At 38.9% G+C, this 24,782-nt stretch overlaps 1 protein-coding gene across 1 annotated transcript in view; it reads left to right on the forward strand.

The window, feature by feature from the left end:
* Nucleotides 1-1,027, forward strand: part of LOC126284729 (protein takeout-like) — a 79,883-nt gene extending 78,856 nt beyond the window's left edge. Inside the window, exon 6 of the mRNA XM_049983863.1 lies at nt 444-1,027. Coding sequence (XP_049839820.1) covers nt 444-598 — 155 coding nt within the window. The 3' untranslated portion in view covers nt 599-1,027. The remainder of the gene's footprint in view (nt 1-443) is intronic.
* The last annotated feature ends 23,755 nt before the right edge of the window (nt 1,028-24,782 follow it).

A 24,782-nucleotide genomic window follows, 5' to 3' on the forward strand; every position in this document is an offset into this window, starting at 1 on the left:
AAGTGCTATATTTCAAAAAGACACTTCCCAGAAGATTAAGATTTTGATTGTAAATATGCAAACTATGTTACGACACTGATATGCTTGTCTCAGAGACAATCAGCTATGTGAAGAGCAGTAATAGCTACTTTTAGCACCTGCACACACTCATTTTATAATTTCCTACTGGTTGAAATTTTGAGCATTGTGCTGATCTTAACAGTTGAGACATCTGGAGTATTCACGACCTCCTATCACTGTCATTATTTAATTTACTGGGCACTACATTTCATAGTGTTCTGATACATTTACAATATTTTAAATACATATGGCAATAATTAAAAAAACACATGAACCTCAGCAATACTCATATGTCTTAGTGTTTGGCCTATTAACTGTCGCTATAAGATGATTATGACTCTGAGAAAGTAAAGGTAATTCTGCAATTTATGTGTATGTTACAGCTGACAACACCCTCAAGTTTCTGAATGAGAATTCTGAAGAGATTGCGAAGGAGGTGGTACCCGTCATACAGGAAGCCCTGGCTGCCTCCTTCAAGGAGATGGCTGAAAGAGTGTTTAGCAAGGTCCCCTACAACTCAGTCTTCCCACCTTCATGAAGATCTACAAGCGTGGAAGTTGTGCTTATAGAAAGGGAATACATTAAACATGACACGTAGGTCAATACAATTCTCTTCATGGAATTATGTATTCTTCGTAGAAACTAAGATATCTTGTCATTGTTTGGCAACTAGTAAGTGATTTTCCTTCCGTTTTAGTAATTAATGAGTCCCTTTCGAAATGCAATTAGAATATTATTGCTTAAGAGTCTATTCCAATGGACTTGCTTTCGTTAACAATAGAAACATTTCATCGAAACAATGCTATCATAATTATTGATAGCATTCTAGTCCATACACTCAGTTGCAGCCTAGTCCTTAATCATAATATCACAACATGATATAAAAGATGTTCAGTGTGTGATTCAAATGATTATAGGTCTGTACTCTACATATTTGGAAAAAAATTAAATTCCTTTTAAAAAATCATGATATTTATTAATTTCCAGCAACAGTTAATAAATTTCCCAATACATTATTATAATGTAGTCTCTAATTATCAGGATGATGAGATTGTTAAGGAAAGTTTGAAACGTCCCCTTAGAAAAATTATACACGACTGTGCTTAAACTGACACGCAATATTTTTAGCGCAACGCAATCTGACTTCCAAAAATCCCTACGAAAGAATGGCCCTGACTAACATTAACCTATACGTTTCAAAATCACTTACCTCAGAAAAATCTTTGTTACTCGAACTACTGCAATACAGCGAGCGCCACTACTGCCAGCTAAGTAAAAGAATCAAACTACGGAAGGCACTAACTACTGATAGGTACAGTTAGCTAATGAAAGATTTTAATAGAGAACAAACAGTGTATTTACCTTAATAGTCAAAAAATATATGGTAGTTCATGACATCCAGTCTTACAAATTACAAAACTCCGCCATTTCTCTCCTCACATCCACCACTGCTGGCGGCTCGCCTCCAACTGTGCAACGTTACGCGCTGTTTGCATCCAGCTGCCGCTGCCCAACACTACAATAGCAGACAACAATGCAAACCAGCTACAGACTGCACACGGCACAGCCAGTGATTTTTATACAGAGCGCTACGTGGCGGCGGCGTTACCAATAAAAAAACCTAAACAGCCTACTTACATAGCCCCCATGCTCCCCACAAAAAAATTTACAAATTGTTTTGGGCAGTGGCCAATACAGATTTGAAAAAATTTTTCATAATTACAATGACAAAGAAATGAAATGCACACACTTATCGATACAATGTTGGTCAAAAGCTAAAATTTTCTCACAGTCCATATAGACAGTCCTGATCATTCATCACAGTAAAAATGCAGTGTTTTTTTTTTTTCAAAGTCTGAGCAATAAAAGAAATTGCACTTGGAAGTAGTGGATTTCTAAGCAGTCTTGAAGAAGTAGTGTTGTCCTTCCAACGAAAGGCAGTGCTGAGTCTTGACATGCAGACAGGTAATGGGCCACAGCAGAGTCAGTCGACGTTGAAGGCTATCGGTAGGTAGGTCATGACAGAGCAGACCCACTGTAGTCCTGGTAGAGATTACGGTATTGGTGGGCCACCAGAGGTGCAGACCCATTGCAGTCCTTGTAGAAATAATGGTATTGGTGGGTCATCAAAGGTGTAGACCCACTTTAGTCCTTGTAGAGATGGCCAGCAACCATCTGTTGTGACTTTACAGGGGCACAATCACCATCGAAGAGTCTTGCAGACAATATAGCAAGTCCATAAACCACCACTTGTGTACTCACAAGAATTGTTTTTGAAATGTCCTTAGAACCAGCAATGCTGTTATCCAGTCCCTTACTGAATTATTAATACACGCGCAAACACTATCAGTCCCTACTTCTCACATATTGTCCATATACTATGACCAACAGAAATGTGTGCAGTGAAATGTAATTTACAAGTTACTTAATTTGATGAACTGGTGTCAATTACAATTTTATAACATAAGAATGCAATAACAAAGGTACAAAATACATCTTTAAAGAACATAACAATACAGATAATATTTGCAGTAGTATATGCTTTACAAAAGAATCGAAATAGCAAATACATCAGTGTTACAAAAATTACGACATAAGTACATACATAAAAGATCAGAATAAGTTTTGAAACATCAACTTCACACATGAGCATTAAAACAAAACTATAAATAATGTCTTAACATCTTTACAAAGTAAATAACATATTATCAGAAAAATTCTACAACGTAACTCTCATCAGATAAACACATAAAGACAGGAAGAACACAAATGCCCAAGGGTACACAAACACATAATGGGATAACACAAGGAAAGGGCAGGGTTAGTTTTACTGCAGAATTTTGCAGACAAAACTTTCTTTACTTCTCGGAGATCTCCCTTCGTTCTTCATTATTTCCAAAAAGTCCTATCTATACCTGCTTTTGTACTTTTCTCATATAACCTCTCAGTGCATTTCTTCAAATCCATCACAACTCATTCTCTTATATAGGCTACCCCCTCTTAAGCTAACTAAAATCTACTGAGCGCAGATGCAAAACTAAGGGACGAGGCAATGCAGCAGCACAAAACAATTAACACAAACAGCAATGATAAAAAAATGGAAATTGGCAAAAAAAGGCAGCAATATTACAACTAATATAAGGCAATGCGCAGCAAACAAGAAAAATAAATCAGTAATAAAATTGGCTTAACCTAGTAATACAAAGTGACATTCAGTAGCACTATGAATGGCAAACAGCCGCAGCAAATGCTATAACTTATACCTAAACATGACAAAGCTCAATCAGAAAAAATGTTACACTAAAGACAACAATGCAGATAAGGACAATGTCTATTCACATCTTAATGTCTATGCAATTAAAGTGGTGCACCACAAAAATATATTGTAAAAAAATATTACCATGTAATTGAAAAGACAATTGTGTATGCAATATCTGTGAAGGGAAATGTCTTTTTGTGCTACTTCGTTTTTTTTTAAGTACATCATAAAGTTATTATTTACTGGATCTGTAGGCATAAAATATTTATATTAGTACATCCATAAAATTTATTTTAACCAATGCTTCAGTGCAGTTAGAAACTGGATATTAAACAAAATGAGTAAATAAATGCATAAAGCAAGCCACATGGCATTTCTCTCAACTAGCAGGACAATAGCCATGAAACGTTTCTCGTCGTTTCATTAGGCATTTTAGTAAATATCATAAATTAAAGAGCTCCACAGTGTAATCATATGTTTTCAAGTTTGGGCGTGTAGTATTTGCGATGCTTTCTACAAAGGAATCTCAATAGCGAGGATAATGGCCTCTTTTTTTTCTCCACCTGTGCCTCTGACAGGCACACACTAATGGCTTTCTTTGGCAGGTGGTTGTCGCGCAGCTGGGTGCCCACGACGCTTTACATGCAGGTGGTCACTTAACTGTCTTATCGAAATATTTACGACACCAGTTTCCGCTACAGTGAAAGTCTCATATAAAAAAAATTCACAGGTCAAGAATTTGCGTTACAAATCTGTAGAAATAAAATCATTTAAATATAATTGTGTCCAAATAATTTTCGCCAGCATAGTGATACATTCACACATATACACTCATTTCATAACTCTTAAAGTACGATTCTCAGTTTCCAACATCCTTTTTCACAAATCAGAGTCCCTAACCACTACTCATTATTTCTTACCTTATTACACATATATATATATATATTCGTCGATACTTCTTCAATATTTCATCATAACAGATACGTAGCATAACCAAATAACTCATATAGCATCAGCTTAAACATACCTCAGCAGCATAATTCACATCGTCGTTGTAATAATAACATCATAACACCACAGTCAAATTCTCAAAATCTCTTTAGCTTCCTCCAATAATTTCAAAACCTAAAAAAAATTCTCTGCTCATGTCAAAAGTGTCATCTGCCTCAAACGTACTTTAAAAATCGTGATCCCATACCAAATACACCATTCAAAGCTCTCATAGTATCACAATGGTTCTGAAAAAATATGAACATTTCACAAAGTACAGACAAAATAGAATTTCATAAATGTGAAGTTATCCAACTGCGTAATTGCTTAAACATGTGTCACTGACGTAGTAAAAAGATGTTTGTTTCTCTGTCAAATAATCAGATAGCTGTGTAATTCTGTATTAGAGAAATATGGTACCGATGTGTAAAGTTGTATAAACAAATACCATATTAGCTAGGGCTCCTTGTGCTTGCCAAACACATGGTACACAATGTAAGCGTGTACCCCCCTGAGGAATTATGTAATTATATCCTCAGGTGTTACAGATTACAGCAATGGAATGAAATGTATCACGGAAAACTTTCTTTGTAATTCAAATATGTTGAAAAATAAATAGTTTAAAGCGTGTCCTGTAGCGCTAAATGTGCGTCTTGCTGTAAGACAATCTCTGTGGAAATGTCGTAGTTATTGTCCTCCGAAAGCTAAGTTCTGCAGAAGTCAATGTATTTACCTCATGATAAACGAAACTGAAATGCTTTGCGTATAGATATCTTAGTTATTACGCTTATTGCCGTGATGAAGTAAGTACTGTACTGTACGTATTGTTGTGCTACAGAAAAGGCTGTCTCATTGTAGCTATACCACAAACGTTACTACTAAAACATGTTTTACTTTCCAGAAAAATTCAGAAAAACTGTGCAGATATAAAACAGATAAACTGCAAAAGCAACATTGTAAATTGTCACTCATTAGTAGCGTCGTGATAAAATCGTGTAGCTGTCACATAAACTAACCACTGTATCATCTGGTATCTCACAGAAAGTACTTTAAATCCAGAATGTATTTTCAAGTAAACCAAAATGTTGCATTAAAATCTCATTAGCAGTACTGGTAAACGTTCTAAGTATGTAAGCCTTATAGTCGTTACGTAATCGTGCAACTAACAAGCAAGAATGTACACACGAAATAACACAGTGATGTCTTTTCACTATAACAATGCACTCGTAAATACTGTCTAAATATGTTCCGTAGGTTCTAGACTGGATAGTGAACTTCAAAACATTGTTGCATGTTAACAGTTTCTAAGTGTGACAAAGCATACTAGTGACGTGATGTAAACAGCTTTATGGCAAAGACAAACTTAAAAAGCAGATTTTCTCTTAATAAACGGTTTTACATGTAAAATGTGGTGTAAACCTTTACTCTTCCTAGTACGCAGACTGTCAACTGAAAAGCAATTATCATGTGGCTACGTCGGTAAGGAACACTGGAATTTTGCTCAAGGTTAGCTTATGTTACTTTTCTCTGAGCCAGCCGGCGCACGCGGCTGCCTGCGGTGCGGGTCATTGTCTGTCTCTTTATTGGCGCGTGTCGTTATTGGGATTAGGAGACCTAACTTCTACAAATTCACCTTGCCGAGAGGGCCCTGCTCTGTTTGAATCCCGCCAGTTCTGATGCAATTCAGGTCTGTCGTTACGATCATATCGTCTGTCGTCATGTCGGTAATTTCTGTAATTAATTTCTTGTCGGTCACGTGGTGGAGAATTTCTCCCTGAATCATAACTGCGCACTGGACCGTTCCGTCTGAAGTTATTCCGTCTCCCTTGATAATAATTATTTTGGTTCCCGTATTGTCTGTTTCTCTGACTGTGTCTGTGATATTCATTACTACGGAAATGCGATCTTTCTCTGTAACTATTACTCTGCCAGTGGTTGTCATATGAGTGGTGTCTGTTTTGGTCACGATTTGTATTGTGAGAATGGCCTTGTCGTATCCAGTTATTGTTCTTTCACCGCGGAATTGCGACGGATGTGAGCTGTAGTGATTGTTTTCCTGTTTTCGCATCCCGCGACTGTCTGTGTCAATCTCTAATTCTTGTAAGAGTCCCTGAAAAGCTTCAATGTCGTCTTTGCAGCGCCCTGCCAAAATAATATTCCTTAAATGTTCAGGCAATTTCATTATGCAAATGCGGGTGAGTTCTGAAGGGCTATATGGGTTTGAAAGATATTGGTTCATATGCAACATGTCTTCAAAATATTTGACAAGACTGGAAAATTCAGATTGTTCAAAGTGTTTCATCATCATTATGCTATGTTTTACTCGGTCTTGTGTAGCTTGAGACCAATATGCTGAGAGGAAAGCATGATAAAATTCTCCGTCACTGTGGCAATCGTGAATGACCGATCGCATTCTTACAGCTGGTTCATTCTCCAAGTAGCCACACATAAATTCTAATCTGTGCTCTAGTGACCAGTTGGGAGGAAAACAATGAGAGAATTGATGGAGCCACGTTTGTGGATGAATGTCGTTGCCAGAATTCTTAAAAGTTTTGAATTTAGGTGTAGTAATGAACAGCTTATAGTCAAAATCATCGTGTCGGCGGGTCGCATATCGGTCATTGTTACGTCGTTTCGGCGGTTCCATCTCAAAATTCGGTGTACTTTGCCAATTTCTTTCATAATCTCCAAAGTGCCCTGTGTTGTTATTTTGTGGCAGTTCCGTATTTTTATGTCCCTCTTCCCTTATTGGAGTGCGAGTGTCCTCTGAAATACGTAATTCTTGTATTACCTGTGTCAACTGATCTTGTACTTCCCGGATTTCTCTTTGGTGTTGCGTATTAATTTGATTCTGATTTTGTTTGAATTTCCTAATTTGTTCGAACTCTTCTGTGTCATTAAAGACTACCGGTTTTGTGTCATTCAGATTATCATCTACCTTCGTAAATAATTAGTGAACTGATCCGAAAGTTCAGCTACTTTCTCCGATAGCGAACACATTTCCTCAGTGTGTTTTTCTGAACCAAGTTTCAGAGTGTCCATTTGTGTTGAAATCGAATCTACTGTGTCCTTTAAGTTTTCCTGAGTTCTTGCAAGTTGCGTAACCGATTCGGTGGATGCAACTGAGTCCATTTTAGCTTGCAAGGTGTCGTGATTTTCACGAACAACAGTTTGAAATTCTTTTATGGCTGCTTCGTCATTCTGTAATGAGTTTTCATGCCGCGAAAAAATAGGTTGAAAATGCTCACTAATTTGTGTTTTTACGACCTTACAGATTTTTTGACATTTCGATTCAATGTTATGTAACTCAGTAGTTAAATCTTCACGTGTTTGTTCAAGTGTGGTGTCTAACTTCCGAAGATTATGTTCCATTGTGTCCAACTGTTGCTGTGTTTGTGTCTGATTTTGTTCCATTGTGTTTAACTTTTGAAGATTATGTTCCATTGTGTCCAACTGTTGCTGTGTTTGTCTCTGATTTTGTTCCATTGTGTCTAACTTTTGAAGCTTTTGTTGTGTTTGTCTCTGATTTTGTTCCATTGTGTCTAACTTTTGAAGATTTTGTCCCATTTGTTTCTGATTTTGTTCAAGCGTTGTGTCTAACTTTTGTAGCCTTTGTCCCATTTGTTGCATTGGTGTCTGAAACATGTTCCTCAGTGCTTTTCGGCATTGCATTTGAACCGGCAATATTCGCATTTTGAAAAGCAGATAATGTGTCTTGATTTATTTGAGAAAACGGTGAGGACCCAAAATCTGAATCTACAGTATTTGCAAGATTGTGTCCTGTCATTTCGGAATACTGAGGCGAGCTGTTGCCGACCGATCGATCGATAACGCTTCCCTGTTCACTAATTGTTTCACTGCCTACACCATTATTTGCAACCCGCTCCATTTCCCTATACACAATTACCAAATTACTACTTTGAACATTAGTTAATTCATTACATGGTGGCGCTAACACACTGCTTTCGTCTTCACTGTCATTTCTCAGTTTACTTAGGAGCCTAGTATTACGTTTTTCACACGCCATTATTGTCACAATTTTTCACACGACAACACAGAAAAACACAATTTGAAGAACAAAAATAAGAAAACACATTAACATAGCACTGAAAATAATATCTAGTTAATTGCAAGCGCAGCTGCGAAATACTTGGTGCAAATCTACATGTATTTCACAACTGTTTTACTGTACAATAATGAAAGACTGCAACTACAAAGGAAATTCTCTCTATGATTACGCGCTAGCAATAAACAAAGGCTACACTAACTACACAAACCACAAGAAAAAATCAGAAGATTCCAGTGAGGTATCCTCGGCTAAGGGTCGACATATGAAACGTCCCCTTAGAAAAATTATTCACGACTGTGCTTAAACTGACACGCAATATTTTTAGCGCAACGCAATCTGACTTCCAAAAATCCCTACGAAAGAATGGCCCTAACTAACATTAACCTATACGTTTCAAAATCACTTACCTCAGAAAAATCTTCGTTACTCGAACTACTGCAATACAGCGAGCGCCACTACTGCCAGCTAAGTAAAAGAATCAAACTACGGAAGGCACTAACTACTGATAGGTATAGTTAGCAAATGAAAGAGTTTAATAGAGAACAAACAGTGTATTTACCTTAATAGTCAAAATATATATGGTAGTTCATGACATCCAGTCTTACAAATTACAAAACTCCGCCATTTCTCTCCTCACATCTACCACTGCTGTCGGCTCGCCTCCAACTGTGCAACGCTACGGGCTGTTAGCATCCAGCTGCCGCTGCCCAACACTACAATAGCAGACACCAATGCAAACCAGCCACAGACGGCACACGGCACAGCCAGTGATTTTTATACAGAGCGCTACGTGGCGGCGGCGTTACCAATAAAAAAACCTAAACAGCCTACTTACAAGTTTCTTTGTAAAACATTATTTATCAACACTACCACAGAAATATATTTCAAAGTGTTAGTCACACATTGTAAATGGAAAACAATTACACATCTAAAAGTAAGAAATTGAATTATGTCTTCAGTCTTTTTATTCTATTGTATTTGTGTTAATAAGCAGGAACAATACAAAACAATTTTTTTAAAAAAATTCTAAATCATGAACGTGTATGAATATACACGTACATCAGAGCTCTGTGTGGTGTAAAAGTTCCCTTCAAAATTTGCTAAACAATGTACATGCACATCGATCTTCTTAGTACTGTAGTCACTGTCTAACGTACAATAATAAAGTCGAAAATAGAAACACTGATAATATTGGGGAGGACAGTGGTTAGTATCAGCATCAGCCAACCTGATACAGATATTCGGTGATTTCCCTAAATAATTTAAGGCAAACAACAGGATTGTTGCTTTGAAAGGGGATGGCCCATATCCTTCACCATTCTTGAAACATCCTAACAATGTGCTCTATCTCTAATGCCCTTGTCGATGGGACGCTAAAGACCGCTGTCTTTTTTTTCCTTCCATTATGTTATGTGTGTGTGATGAGTGTTGCTACGTACTAGCTCCATAATGATTGCCTATTTTGATCCTTAATGGCACATGAACCTTATTTTACTCCCACCCTATAAAATATAGGAAATATCAGAAATTCGTAAATTTTTGTTGACTTACGTTAACCACATACTTTTTAAACAGGTACTGATTTGGAATTTTGGTCCAGAACCCTAAAATATCTTTTAGCACACTTTGGCAATATCAAAGCATCTTCAATCATGTTTACAACCAGGTGTGGAGGAGGGGAGGGGATCTTCATGGCCACCCTAAAGAAAAATTTTAAATGCAAATTTCGTTAACTGCTGTAGAAATTTTGTCATAATGTAATTTTTAAAGAGATATTTACGTGTAGGTAAGGTTGTGCACCTTAATTGTTGAATATGACTTTGAAGTTAGTGAGAAGCACGAAAAATTTATTCGTTCCATAGTGCTCATTCAAAATTTTTTTTTAAAAAATTTTAGATAACAATGTAATTGACTAGGTTATGATATTTTGAAAATCTGGGCATAAACTACCCTGTACCCATTGGTATTTTGAGGGTTAATGCATGTAATATTCACTGTGAAGCTATATGCATACCGAAGCCTTTGTAAATCCTTTCAAAGAAGTAGAGGCGAGCAAGGATCATTCGAAACTGCTGAATTAAGTGTTCCAGTACATGCATAACTGTGAACATATGAAGGTGTCAATCGAAGTAATGTAGGGATTATGAACACAAATAAAATACTCATGTGTGAGGCTGCATTGTAAGCAGCTGCTTCACACTCAAGTAGAATAGCTACAATAAGGCCAGTTCTAGATAAAGAATTAACTATATCATCATCATCATTTAAGACTGATTATGCCTTGCAGCGTTCAGTCTGGAGCGTAGCCCCCTTATAAAATTCCTCCATGATCCCCTATTCAGTGCTAACATTGGTGCCACTTCTGATGTTAAACCTATTACATCAAAGTCATTCTTAACCGAATCCAGGTACCTTCTCCTTGGTCTGCCCCGACTCATCCTACCTCTACTGCTGAACTCATGAGTCTCTTGGGTAACCTTGCTTCTCCCATGTGTGTAACATGACCCCACCGTCTAAGCCTGTTCGCCCTGACTGCTACATCTATTGAGTTCATTCCCAGTTTTCCTTTGGTTTCCTCATTGTGGACACCCTCCTGCCATTGTTCCCATCTACTAGTACCTGCAATCATCCTAGCTACCTACATATCCATAACCTCAACCTTGTTGATAAGGTGACCTGAATCCACCCAGCCTTCGCTCCCATAGAACAAAATTGGTCGAAAGATTGAACGGTGCATTTTTCTTTCCTACTGACATTACTTTCGTTTTGGATATGCTAATCTTCATACCATGGTCCTTACATTTCTGATCTAGCTCTGAAATATTACGTTGCAAACTTTTAATATAATCTATCATTGCAACTAAGTCATCCGCATATGCAAGACTGCTTATTTTGTGTTCACATATCTTAATGTCACCCAGCCAGTCTATTGTTTTCAACATATGATCCATAAATAATATAAACAACAGTGGAGACAGGTTGCAGCCTTTTCTTACCCCTGAAACTACTCTGAACCATGAACTCAATTTACCGTCAACTCTGCCTGACTATCCATGTAAAGACCTTTAATTGCTTGCAAAAGTTTGCCTCCTATTCCATAATCTCGTAGAACAGACAATAACGTCCTCCTAGGAATGATGCTGGCAAAAATCAGAGCAAAATTAACTATATTTGATGATTAATACATTGGAAAGTGGAAACAAAATACTTGAGAACTTGGAGAGACCGAAAAAGAGAAATGAAACATCAATGCCAATCCTCAGCATCAAAATTTTTAAAAACGTCAACTACAACTAATCTCAGACCACATAAAGCGTCGCTTCTACCCACCACATTATACGCTGGTGTAGCATGAGACACAACTTTCAACACTAACATGAAGGATCTTCAGATGCTGCAAAAGAGAACAGTACAAATGCAGTTTAAGACTACCGCAGTGCACAGTGCACAAGACTTCCATACTACGCGACAAGATAATTACGATATCCAGAAAATACGAGATCACACAAACTAAATTTTTAGCCAGCTTTACGACCTATGGCATGCCGTTAAACAATTGAACTAAGCCTGAACTGTACATCGCAGACAGTGACATCGATACGAAGTCCCGCGACAACTGACTGCCAAACAGAAGCCGCATCTAAACTGTACCTAGTTGACATGAACTTTACGTCACATCCGACCTAGGTACGGTAAAGGAAAGACAATTCCCCAGCATCTTGGTGTGGAAAAGACACCATCAGTGTGCCAAACCTGCTTCGAAAGCATCAGCTAGACAAATAAGGACAAAGTTTTCTGAACGATACACCCTGGAGTACAAACATCTGAAGGCGGTAAGCATACGCATCAACATAAATTTCTTTCAAATTACTGCAGTGTTTTTGGTAGTTTAAATAAAAACAAACCAACAGTCAAAATAAAAACGGCCAGTTCTGTGGTACAAATCAGCGTAGTCAAAATCTCCTAGTATTATGTTATTTTCAGTTCCATGCTGCTCCACCTAGAACCTACTAACATGTTTCGAGCCTCCTTGGCATATCGTTGCTGAGGTGGTCATACTGTTCCAACTTGAACGTCACTCATTCTTCAATGGCGGCCTACTGAGATAATCCATTGTGTTCACTGCAAAAATACTGTTGTCAGAGAATGTCAAGGAGGGCGCTCTGAGCGATGGATTTCTTTGAGCTAATGCCAGGTGGTAAATAAAAGGCGTGTCGCCTTTGATATCTGGAACAGAATTAATCTTCTACTAAATATCGCAGATTCCATTAAATATCATCCCTGTGATATCCATCTCCCGGTGTTATCATGTAACATCCTGAACACAAAGAATCAAGGCAATCAGGCAGAGATAGTATTACTTGATTTCCTCTTCAATGTGATACCTACGATTGTTAATGAAAGAAGGTACGGTGTATGTTATCAAACGGTATTTGGGACTGAACTGAAGATTTATATCTATGGAAGATGTAGCACATTTTTCCTCTTGTAGAATCAACAACAGATGTAGAAACTTAAGGTGTGCCCCTGGGAGTTTGGACTCTAGATGTTAATGTTGTATATTAATGCCCCCCGCAAATAACATTAATAGTAACCTCACACGTTTCGCAGATGGTACAAGCACAATTGTTGTGAGGAATCTGGGAAGTTTCTGACGTCACTCTCGCAGATTAGAGTCCCACTCATGACATCATAAGACACATCCTCTGCCTATGAGGTCATTATCATAATGTCAGAAGCAATTTAATGGGACCATGGCGGCGTTATGCAGGCCTCTGAAACTAAACAGCTAAAGACTGTGCCATATTTTACCGGCCAACAAAATGAAAAAGCTTTCGCATAACAATATTTTACAGGTCATTAAAACAAAACAGCCAGTCAGGCTGTAGTAGCAGCGATGCCATATGGCAATGTTCAAAAGTGTAATAATGGTCACAGTCATTACTAGGGAACTTTTGAGTCATTGAGAGCTGTGATTGTAGAGTGACAGCTAGATGATGCTGCAGCAGACTATGAAAAGACTGTACACATTCCAGGAAAGCAACAAATTTTGCGGTAATTATGCAGCCACAGCTATTAACCTCAGTTTTATGCCTGTTAATAAACGAGAAGCTATGTTTAATTTATCTCTAGACCTGTATTTCTGTGTGTCGCAATATACAGAGGAACAAGTGCCATCTTACACTTTTCTCCTAGTGTGAGTGAAGTGTACAGTTGACTGAGTTACAACGAGTGATAACTATAAATTTTCTGTGTGTCACTCTTTAGGAAGAAACTAGTACTTTCTTCCACTTGTCTCTTATCTTGCTTCGAGTATCTGATGGTGTATAATTGAGACAAGTAGTAAGCACAGCACTTATTTCTGATAGTGAAAGACAGTTCTCAGCATTTGGAGTTGGAGCAGAGGACTAATGTAGTGTACATAAAGTCCTGGAACACTATCATTTATTTATTTCACAATAACTAAACATTGTGCAGATGTCATATATATTGCATTTTGAAGAGAAACTCAGAAAGTTTTTTTTTTTTTTTTTTTTTTTTTTTTTTTTCAAACATTCGGTATGCCAACCATGATTGACCCAGCAGACGTCAATATGGTAATCGAATTCTTGCCATACCCGTCAGAGCAAGACATCGTCGACTGTAGCACTCGCTTCCCGTATTCTCTCCCAGAACTCTGGTACTTCACGTGGTAGAGGCGATACATACACCAGATGTTTAATGTCACATGGAGAGAGATCTGGTGATCGGGGAGGGCACTTCTTAAAACTGCTGTCCCCTTTTATAGCACAGCCGATCCATCAATGCGGCATCTCCGTGTTCAGGTACCAACGAACTTTATGATGAAAATGGGGCGGAGCCCCATCCTGTCATTGGAGCCATTCCGAGTTCACGGAACTTGGACTCTTTGTGAATATCTCGTCCGCACTCCACATTCACTTCGCTCATATTGGGACGTCCGCATTTTTTTGCAGAGCACAAGCAACCCGTCGTAACGCATTTGTTGTGCCAGTGGTAAATGGCCTTCCTTGTTGGTATCTTCTTACCGTACTTGGTTATAAACATCCATTTAACGGCAGTTTTATCGAACTAAAACACAAAGAAAGCTCGCTCCATAGCTGAACTCGTCATGATTGCGATTGGCGCTGACTATCGGCAAATTACCAAACTATGCTGTGGCGGTACACGTGAAAAAAAAAACTTTCAGGGTTTCTCTTCAAAATGACATATGTATGAAATCTGTATTATGTTTAATTCATGTGTAATAAATAATTGAAAGTGTTCCAGGACTTTGTATACACCTTATATAGAGCGTCAGTGTGTCGATCTGGAAAAATCAATTTTAAGTGCCCTCTTTGAGAAGGACTGAATTATAGAGAAACAAAATGGTCTTAAACTGAGTACAGAAGTGTTTGTACACTTATTCACTTTCTATGAACCCAACAAATTTATTGTCACCTCAGCTACGTATATGAGGAGACTTCCTCCCTCACAGTCCGTTGAAGGTAAATCAGCAGATCACAGCTCACAGTGCTGACATCTTCCTGATGGCACAATGACAGAAACACTTCCACCAGAAGCTGGTGGCAGGAGGTATGCCACAACATGACAACTCTATGACTATTAACTGCGCAAAGCAGGCAAATAGTGATAATAATGTAAAGAACAGTATAAATTTCAAGGAGAAAGTAGTTAATGTTTAACTTACACTTGATGAATAATATATGATCCGAAATTAAGTGTCACAGTGATGCAGTTATATTTAAACTGTCTCTAATTTTTGCTAATTTCATAAGATATTGGTATTTAGATCTTAGACTGTGTTACTAGACTACACTTTCATCACATAACATTTCTAGAAGTTTTTATTAAATCTCATCTACGCAAGCTACATTTTAGGACGTAAGTTGGGGAGATAATGCATCATTTTCTACTCTATGGAAATATAATCGATGTTGCTGATTTGCTAATATGCCTTACCTTCATTACTTTTGTATCGGCCACCTCTCAGCAGTTATGTTCCACTGCTGTTCTATACAACTTCGTCAAATTTTCTAACACATTAGTACAAAAAACTATATCAATAAAGGTGTGCTTTGATTAGAGATTTATTGTATTGTATCACTTAAACTACATAATTTCGTAATACAAGTATCATTTCATGATACACAATAAATATTATCTAAACACATAACATGGCCGAAGACAATGATGGAACAAACTTACACTGAAGAAGGAATCTCCAAGTTTCATAAGCATAAACCAAAAACTAATACAGAAGGATGCTCTTATTACTAAATCTGATAAGGGGAACTCCACATTTGTATCTATAAAGAAAGAATATATAGAAAAAACGGAAGCCTTTTTCAATGAGAACGGGATAATTATACTCGACAAAGACCCTACCGCTACGCTTCAAAAAGAAATTAGAATCGGACTTCATAAAACTAAAACTTTAATAGGAGAATTTCGAAAAAAAGGGACTCATCAACATGAACCCTAAACCCCCTTGTTTGAGAAGCCAGTTCAAGGTCAATAAATTAAATCACCCAATTCGCCCTATTGTCGACAGCACAGGGAGCGCCTATCATAAACTGGCTAAATGCTTACATAATAAAATTAAAGATAATTTTGTTTTTAGAAAAAAACTATACAGTCAAAAATTCTATTGAATTAGCCACGCTTTTGGGTAATGTAACCTGTTCTGAGGAATCTAAACTAGTCTCGTTTGATATAACAAGTCTGTACACGAACGTACCAGTGGATCAGACTCTCCAGATATTAGAGGGTAATTTACGTTATTATAAAAGACTATCGCATGATGAAATTGATGAGCTAATGATGTTGCTACGGATTGTCCTGAAATATATTTATTTTACTTTTAATGATAGAATGTATTCGCAACCGTTTGGATTGGCCATGGGAAGCCCCCTTGCTGGGATTTTATCTGAAATTTTCTTGAACTCCTTAGAGTTAGATTTCTTTGCCAGTGGTAGAGAGATTTTGAGTAAAATAAAATTTTATACAAGGTACGTTGACGACGTTTTATTTGTCATTAACGGTACTGAGAATGATGTAGACCGTATTTTTTCTATCTTTAGTGAGTTTCATGATAACATCAGGTTTACACTTGAGAGGGAATCCTTGACGAGGTCCTTGAACTATTTGGATCTCACGTTGACGGTGGTGGATAGCCATATTGAGTTTAATATATACCGGAAAGACACGTACTCTGATAACATCATTTCTGCAGATTCGGCGCATCCGCATGCCCATAAGATGGCCTTCTTCCATTCGAATATACATCGAGCTACAGCTATCCCTCTGTCACTGGAGGCGTTAGAGACCGAATTGGTCACACTGGAAGCTATCGCTAGAAATAATGGTTATAGTTCACAATTGGTAAGACGTTTGTACAACAAGAAAATAAATAAAAATAATGGTACGGCTTCCACATCAGGGGATTTAGTAAATGACAAACCGATGGCAATACTATCTATCCCTTTTGTAGGTAATGTAAGTTACAAATTAGGGCGTTTGCTTAGAGCCTACAACTTTAGGGTAGCCTTTTCTACCAACAACAATCTGCACAAGAATTTAATCCACTCGTTGCAGTTCACAAGTGACAAACTTTCTCCGTCTGGTGTGTATAAAGTTACTTGCGGTGACTGTCCGAAATTTTATATCGGTCAAACAGGCCGAGAGCTCTCATGACTAGATATAAAGAGCACATCCTCACCAGAAGCGGTGATGGCACGAGAGGTTCCACTTACGCAGAACACCTTATACAAATGGCTCATGCGCCAAGTCCTCCGTCTAATATAGAGTTGCTTCATGCTGAAGTTAAGGGCTTAAAATTGGACATCTTAGAGGAAATGCAGATTTTTAAACACCTGCAGTATGACAAAGACGATGTCCTCAACGATCAGCTACAATTAAAAAACAGAAATTTCTTTGAAGGTTTCGGCCCCTTACTTAATTCTTTTCATTAAACCACATGCCGTGGAAGTTGGCTGTTGCATGCACAGGTTGTTGATTGTTAACGGATGATAACGATGCCCCTCCCCCTCTCTTTCTTGGCACCTTTCCCTTTCTGTGAGTTGAAGGTTTGGTTAGCCAAGATGAACGCCTTTCGGTCATGGTAAGTTCATATCGCTGCGCGCTTTTAAGACGTATTGTATCTTCGTTGGCTTCTATATTTATAAGATCGTGGAGCCAAGATATGTCCTAAATCTTTTATGTTTTTTGATTACGGCCTGCTCAGCCACTTAGCATTTTGGCGATGTAGCGACAGTGATGGTTTCCGTTAGCAGAAATTGTGTGGTTTTATCCGTTAACAACATTTGAGATTTTCTTTCCAACGCCCCCACCCCTCCCCGCCCCCACACCATCCATTATCCGTTAAGGTGTCAAGTTTTGCAGACCGTTTGCTCTGTGAGTTACAACTTAATGGTTCCCGCATGTAGTATGGTTTGGAACCGATTGCACCTTACTATGTCCTCATGCATAGCCATTTCTGTATGTTAATTGCAATTTTTACCTAATTTTAGTGCCTCCATATTAGTTAGTGGCTGATGCACTACCTGTGCGCAATGTTGGTCGAGAATTAATATGTCGTAATTTCCGCATCAACGTTTGTATCACTTACTATTTGGGCGAAAACTTTTTGTAGTTACTTAGGCCCCGATTCATGTTAACTGTTGTATCCCGTTTCTATGCATAAGAAGAGCGTTTCTTAGCCGCGCGCATGCGCAGAGATTGTCGACAGTCGCTCAGGCGAACAGCCGGCGAGGCCTTAGTGCAGTGGAGAGCCTGTGACCCATCGCACGTTGGCTGGGGCGAGGCAGCACACACAGTTAAGTAGTGTTATTGACTTGGTACGGATGTACTGTGTAATGTTAATAAATTTTATGGGGACCTGCCGTTGTGGGTGTTCATTTTAGAAATTGACTATGCCCATTTAGGCAAGCTGTTTTTTATTTTGTTCTGAAGAAGGCGTGGTTATCCACGTTGAAACCTGGGTAAACACCGGGAATTTTCGCAATCGAGGCGGATTATTCATAATTTATTTAGTTACCGAAAGATGAATACAGTAAGCAGGTTGAAATGAACGGAGGTTCCACTGTTTACTCAGAGATGAAGAGGCTTGCACAGGGTAGAATAGAATGGAGAGTTGCACAAACCAGTCTTCGGACTCAAGACTATAACAACAAAATGGTTCTCAAACGAAGAAACCCTCTGACATAAACGTGTTTTATAGTGGACAATGTACTACAGCCTGGTGCCTGGGAACGTGCATCTTAGAAACGACAATGGTGGTCGGCTGTTCACGTGCTACTGCCGCTATCATTTGTGGAATGCTGTTGAAGGGCAATGAAACGACGAATAGTCGATCAAATGTCGGATGTTTACGCTTCGACACAGAACGTGGATTTAATCTCTCATTTTGAAAGTACTGAACAAGCGATAGTCTCCTTTCTACTTTTGGGTCAGCTAAGAACGACGCACCAATTTCAATGCATCCTTCTGCGTTGTTCTTTCTTTTTCCTCCAGTATTCTTTCATCTTTTCATTATGTATCCTTTTTCTCCCCTCGGACCAATTTGTCCCTGTCTTCTTCTCCCTCTTGTCTTGGAATCCTTCCATTTTTAACACTTTCCTCCTGAAATTCTCTCTTTCTGTTGGATCTTTTTCACTTATGTTGTTTCTCTCGAAATCGTTCCTACATCCTTATATCCAGACTACTGTTGACGTCCTGTCCCAAAGATATTTAAAACTCTATTTGGTTAACCTGTTGCTGTTAATTCTGTATAAGTATCTAAAAAATGTCAGTCGCCTCTTTCGTAGTGTTTCATTTATGTATTATATGTTGTGATAAACTTCTTCATTGCTTCTTAATTTCGATACCACTGTAATATTTGGTGGTCCAAGTATTTTTCGAATAATTTTTCTTTCTAGGACTTCAAATTTGTGTAATTTGTAGTTCAGTACTAAACATTCACTTGCATAAAGAAATTCTGGTTTTTAGTAATGTGTTGCTGTACTGTATCTTCAAATTTTTAGACAGACACCTTTTGTTGTGGATATTCCTAGTTATTCCATAAGCTCTCCATTTTATGTACTTTTTCTTCTATAGCAAATTTTTCTAAGCCATTTTCTTGGATAATTTTTCACAAATATTTAAATTTATTTACCCTCTTTATCTGGCCAATATCTGTTGCTAGGTATTCCGGAGCATTTTTTATATTTATCATAAATTTTGTTTTTCTACAGATATTCTTAAACCGTCTTTGTTGGCTATTTCTTCTAAGAGACTGAGTCGTATTCCAGCATTTGTCAGGTTTTGAGAAAGAATGGCAAAATCATCCGCAAATGCTAAAGAGTGAATTTCAATACTTTTGTTTTTAGTTACCAGTCTGATTGGTGATAGCTTCTCTTCTTGTAGAATTTGTTTCCATTCTCTTACTATTTTCTGTGGCACACAGTTAAAGAGGAGTGGAGACAGGCCATCACCTTGCCTTACACCTGTTTCTATGGTTAATGCCTTCGATATTTCACCATGAAACTTTACTTTTGATAAATAAGGTTTGCTAATTTCAATTTGACGCCAAGTTCTTTGATCACTTTATCTAGTGTTTTCCTATCAAATAGGTCAAGTGCCTTTTTAAAATCTATAAATATTACAACTATATCTGTGGAGTTTGTAAGTCTGTGACGAATTATGGACTTTAGGTTGGAAACCTGTTCTGAGCAAAATCATCCCTTTCTGATACTCTCCCAGTTTGCTATCAAGTGTTGATTCTACCTTAATCAGTAGTGTTGTTGAAAATAGTTTATAACCCATTGGCAACAAAGATATACCTCTGTAGTTATTTACATTTTGCTTATCGCCTTTCTTGTGCAAGGGATGGATGAAAGCCACTGTTTAGTCTTCTGATATCTTTTCAGTTGAAGGAGGGGTATATATATATATATATATATATATATATATATATATATATATATATATATATATTGCTTGCAAACATTTAGCAACATACATCGAAATAAAATATTTCTTTATTTAAGACAAACGGTTTTGACAGGCTTTGCTGTCATCTTCAGGTCTTAAAAGTATTTTTGTTGGGAAAAATGTCGAGTTTACATTGAATCTCACACCGCATTGTCATGTGTATAATAATTGGCATATTTTAGTTATGACAGGCTTTTATAAAGTGCTGATTTTTTTATCCGCATTACAATTTAGCGTGAGGTTCGACGTAAAATGAACACTTTTTAAAACAATATTGTTTTAAGATCTCAAGATCAAAGCAAAATCTGTAAGAACCGGTTGTCTTAAATAAAGAAATATCTTACGCGATCTAGCATATTGAATGTTTTTTGGCAAACAGACCATCGATGACAAAGACGTGCCAGCTGCACCAAACAGGTGTCAATATGTGGGGGCTCTGCCGACAGGATAAAACGCGGTTGCGGGCGTAAGTGTTTGACAGCACGCCATTCAGAGCACATAATTGAACATTCGGGTCCACAGTAGACGACTTCTTCGTGTTCTCAGACTGACCCAATTAAATGGTGTGGGGCCGGATCATCGATATTGGGCGTTGGATCAATTGAAACGTGTCAACTGGCCCGCAACACCAGGTCGATGGTCGTCTGTGGATACACCGATTACCAGGCGTACAGGTACGTGGAACGCCGTCCACGCCTTGGACGAAGACTAGAGGTGGCCGTACGAGGAACATTTTCCTGGGATTCTACAGAACTTGTAATAACTAAAGGCCGCCTGACAGCTATGAACTACTTGAACATTATTGTGGGCCAGCTATATTCTGTCAGGCTCGATTTCTTCCCCGACGAGGTATACATGTTCTAGCGGGATAACTACCCTTCTCACTAGGTAAGAATCTTAATGCAGCTGTTTGAGGTGTTAGAACAGTAAACTGAAACAGATGCCACAGCAATCAAATTCACGTTCCAGAATGTAATTTTCACTCTGCAGCGGAGTGTGCGCTGATATGAAACTTCCTGGCTGATTAAAACTGTGTGGCGGGCCGAGACTCGAACTCGAGACCTTTGCCTTTGCGGGCAAGCGCTCCACCAACTGAGCTACCCAAGCACGGCTCAGCCCCCGTCTTCACAGCTTTACTTCTGCCAGAAGAGCACTTGCCCGTGAAAGGCAAAGGTCTCGAGTTGGAGTCTCGGCCCGGTACACAGTTTTAATCTGCCAGGAAGTTTCAAATTCACCTGATGTGAGCGTGATAGAGTACATCTGGGATGCTATTTGCCTTCAGCTGCACACCCACGAACCCCAGGACAGTAATTTCCGATAACTGTGTGACCTGTGCGTATGCATATCTCAGAAAACTACCAAGCACTTGACAAATTTACGCCATCAAGAACCGCAAGGAGTCCCGAGGGGGAAAGCCATGCTACTAAACAGCCGGTCATATTGGTTTGGCTCATCACAGACTGAACAATGTGGTTTTCTGCAATTAATTATTTTATTGTTGTCCCTTAGAAGCGTATATACATCTCTGGCGTTAGTTTGCACTGTTGAAACAATTTTTGTTGTGGTACTTTCAGATAAATAGGTATTTTAGAGTATTATACATTGAGCAAATTTCTTCTTTTCCGTAAAAGCATGTGAGGAAAAAATTACTATAATTGCAATACTGTAAACATTTTCATGCAACCTATACTAGTTATTTGAAAGGAAATGAAAGAAATCCACTGATGATGCCAAAAATTCATCGAAACATTTATTGGTGGAAAGAAGACAATTACGTTCACTCTTGCCAAAATCCTTTTCAAACTTATTTATTTAAATAGATTGTTGGCTCAGTAAACAGGGTGATGTTAGAGTAACACATAAGGCTACTAAGAATCGCCATCGGGCATTGCTGAAGTTGGGCAGCGTGACCTAATCACTCTCTTTAAAGAAGTACTGCCCTTTTATTCTTGATATTAATAGATCCCGACGTTATGAGAAATTTGCTGGTGTATTTGACACAATGCTGCTAAAAGCCTCTCCAGTTTCGTTAAAAAAAATGGTACCAAACACCAGCAAATAAATTCTTTCAGTGAGCTGTTTACTTTAAATCCCGATGTGTCTCATTATTCCTATTTAAGACGCCTGTAATTGCACGTAATTACTGACACCAGATTGAAATAGTTTTTCAATATTAAACTATTCAGTATTATCTGGCTGGTTTGAAATTTAACGTTTTCCTTTGACTCTTTAGTAAATTTTGTAATTGAAATAATCATTTGGAGCCACTATAGTGGAATTATGTATGTCTTAGATTCTCCCAATTGTTTAACGTAGGAACGATAGTGGAGTAACCACAACTCTGTTCAACGTTGCAGCGTCGTCGTTCAAGACGTGCAAGCAGAATGACCCGGATTTCAACGGCTGCCTCAAGGAGGCGATGCAGTCAACTGGACCACTGCTCAAGAAAGGTACACCTCATGATAATGCGTCTGCGCAGTGCTACCTTAAAAATGTTGTCGTCTTCACACACTTTACACATAGTTTCAGCAGCAATAGTAAATACTGTAGTGACAGTACAGACTAATTGGAATAAAACATTTCATATCAGATGAATCCATTGTATTGCTTGCAGAGATGCATCTGTTAGAATGTAAACCAATATTCAATATAGTTATGTACATTATAGAGGCACCATTTATGTCATTTTCCTTCCTCATAACTGTATTTTATGGCATTGGTCATCTTTTGTGCAGTGTATATTTATAGCATATTTACAGTACTACATAAAAACTTTCTTGATTATTTCATTTGCTTTCTATGCACTGATTTCTCTTGTTTTCTTAGCAATCATCGTATCGCTGTCATGAGTCGAGTAAAGTTTGTATCTTAGTATGCTCCCCTGAGGAACATCAGTATTTATGTATTTTGATATCGTAAACATGACTGCGATTCAACAACTGTACGCAATTTGAAGTGGTTGAAAAAATGAGCCAACCAATTGCGAAAAAAGATTGATCTAGCCCCTGTCCTAGGTTTCGATATTTATAAATATATCTTCTTCAGAAGGATTGGATCGTTTTACATTATGTGGCGGTATATTACATTAGCTTCTCGACTTTAGCCAATATAATTTACATTATATGTTAATACAAGGTCCACTTCGTCAGAAGAAAAAACTTTTATACATACCGAAACCTAGGTCAAAGGCTAAATAAACGTTTCATTTGCAATTTGTTGGCAGACTTTTTTGAAAATCTTCTAATTCCTTTTGGTGTTATTAATTGTATCACTTAAAGTGTTATGGCTGGCAGGAGAGCCAATCGTGTTCCTAAAGGAGGCCGAAATGAACGCGTCTCAGCTCACGCAGGCTGGCGTGTGGTCTGGAATATGATAAGGAAATTAGAATTGAGAAAAACGGACGTAGCTGGTGGAATACTTAACTTTAATCCATTCATGGAGAAAGTCGCTCTTTATGGTACATGATTCACAATATCAATAGTACGGATACTAGCGCCTTGCTAGGTCGTAGCAAATAACGTAGTTGAAGGCTACCTAACTATCGTCTCGGCAAATGAGAGCGTAGAAGTCAGTGAACCATTGCTAGCAAAGTCGGCTGTACAACTGGGGCGAGTGCTAGGAAGTCTCTCTAGAACAGCCGTGTGGCGGCGCTCGGTCTGCAATCACTGATAGTGGCGACACGCGGGTCCGACGTATACTAACGGACCGCTGCCGATTTAAAGGCTACCACCTAGCAAGTGTGGTGTCTGGCGGTGACACCACATTGCTTCCCCGCGTACGGTTGTGGAATAAGGCTTCCGCCCGCCGTGAGGAGGACCCCATGTTGACGTATGCGACGAGGTGGGGAGCCTAACAACAGGCGAGGCTGTGCCATCCGCACCCTGCCATTCGGACCGCGGGGAGCTACGAAACGGTCACGGGAAGCGATCGGTGGCGCGTGACCAAGGGAGGCGCCCGGCGCTTGAAGCGACGCGTCCACTGCGGACGTCGCCGGCGGGAGAACAGTCGGCGACGGCGGTGGCGGCGGCGGCGGTGGCGGCGGCTCCTCGCCACGGGGCAAAATGGAAGGCAGCGTCGGTAATACCTGGGCTGAGGCGAGCCAGTAGATGGGTCCCCGGGGCGCTGACCGGGCGGCACCGTCGCTGAAAGCAGACGGCGAGCGGCAGATCCCGTGCGACGACAGAGGCGCAGCTAATTGAGATGCCGACGCACCTCACCAGAGGCCCCACCAGATACATAGCGCTGCCGAGGCAGCGAAGTATGCGCCCTTCGAGCCAACGCCGTGAACCTCGGTAGTGGCGTTAGTAGACAACGTCGCCTGGAGCAAAAGAAGGTGGCTGCCGCTGCACAGGAACCTAATGCGGCGGATGTAGCAAAGACATCAAGGTTCGA

Source organism: Schistocerca gregaria, chromosome 8, assembly GCF_023897955.1.
Source record: "Schistocerca gregaria isolate iqSchGreg1 chromosome 8, iqSchGreg1.2, whole genome shotgun sequence".
NCBI classification, from domain to species: domain Eukaryota; kingdom Metazoa; phylum Arthropoda; class Insecta; order Orthoptera; family Acrididae; genus Schistocerca; species Schistocerca gregaria.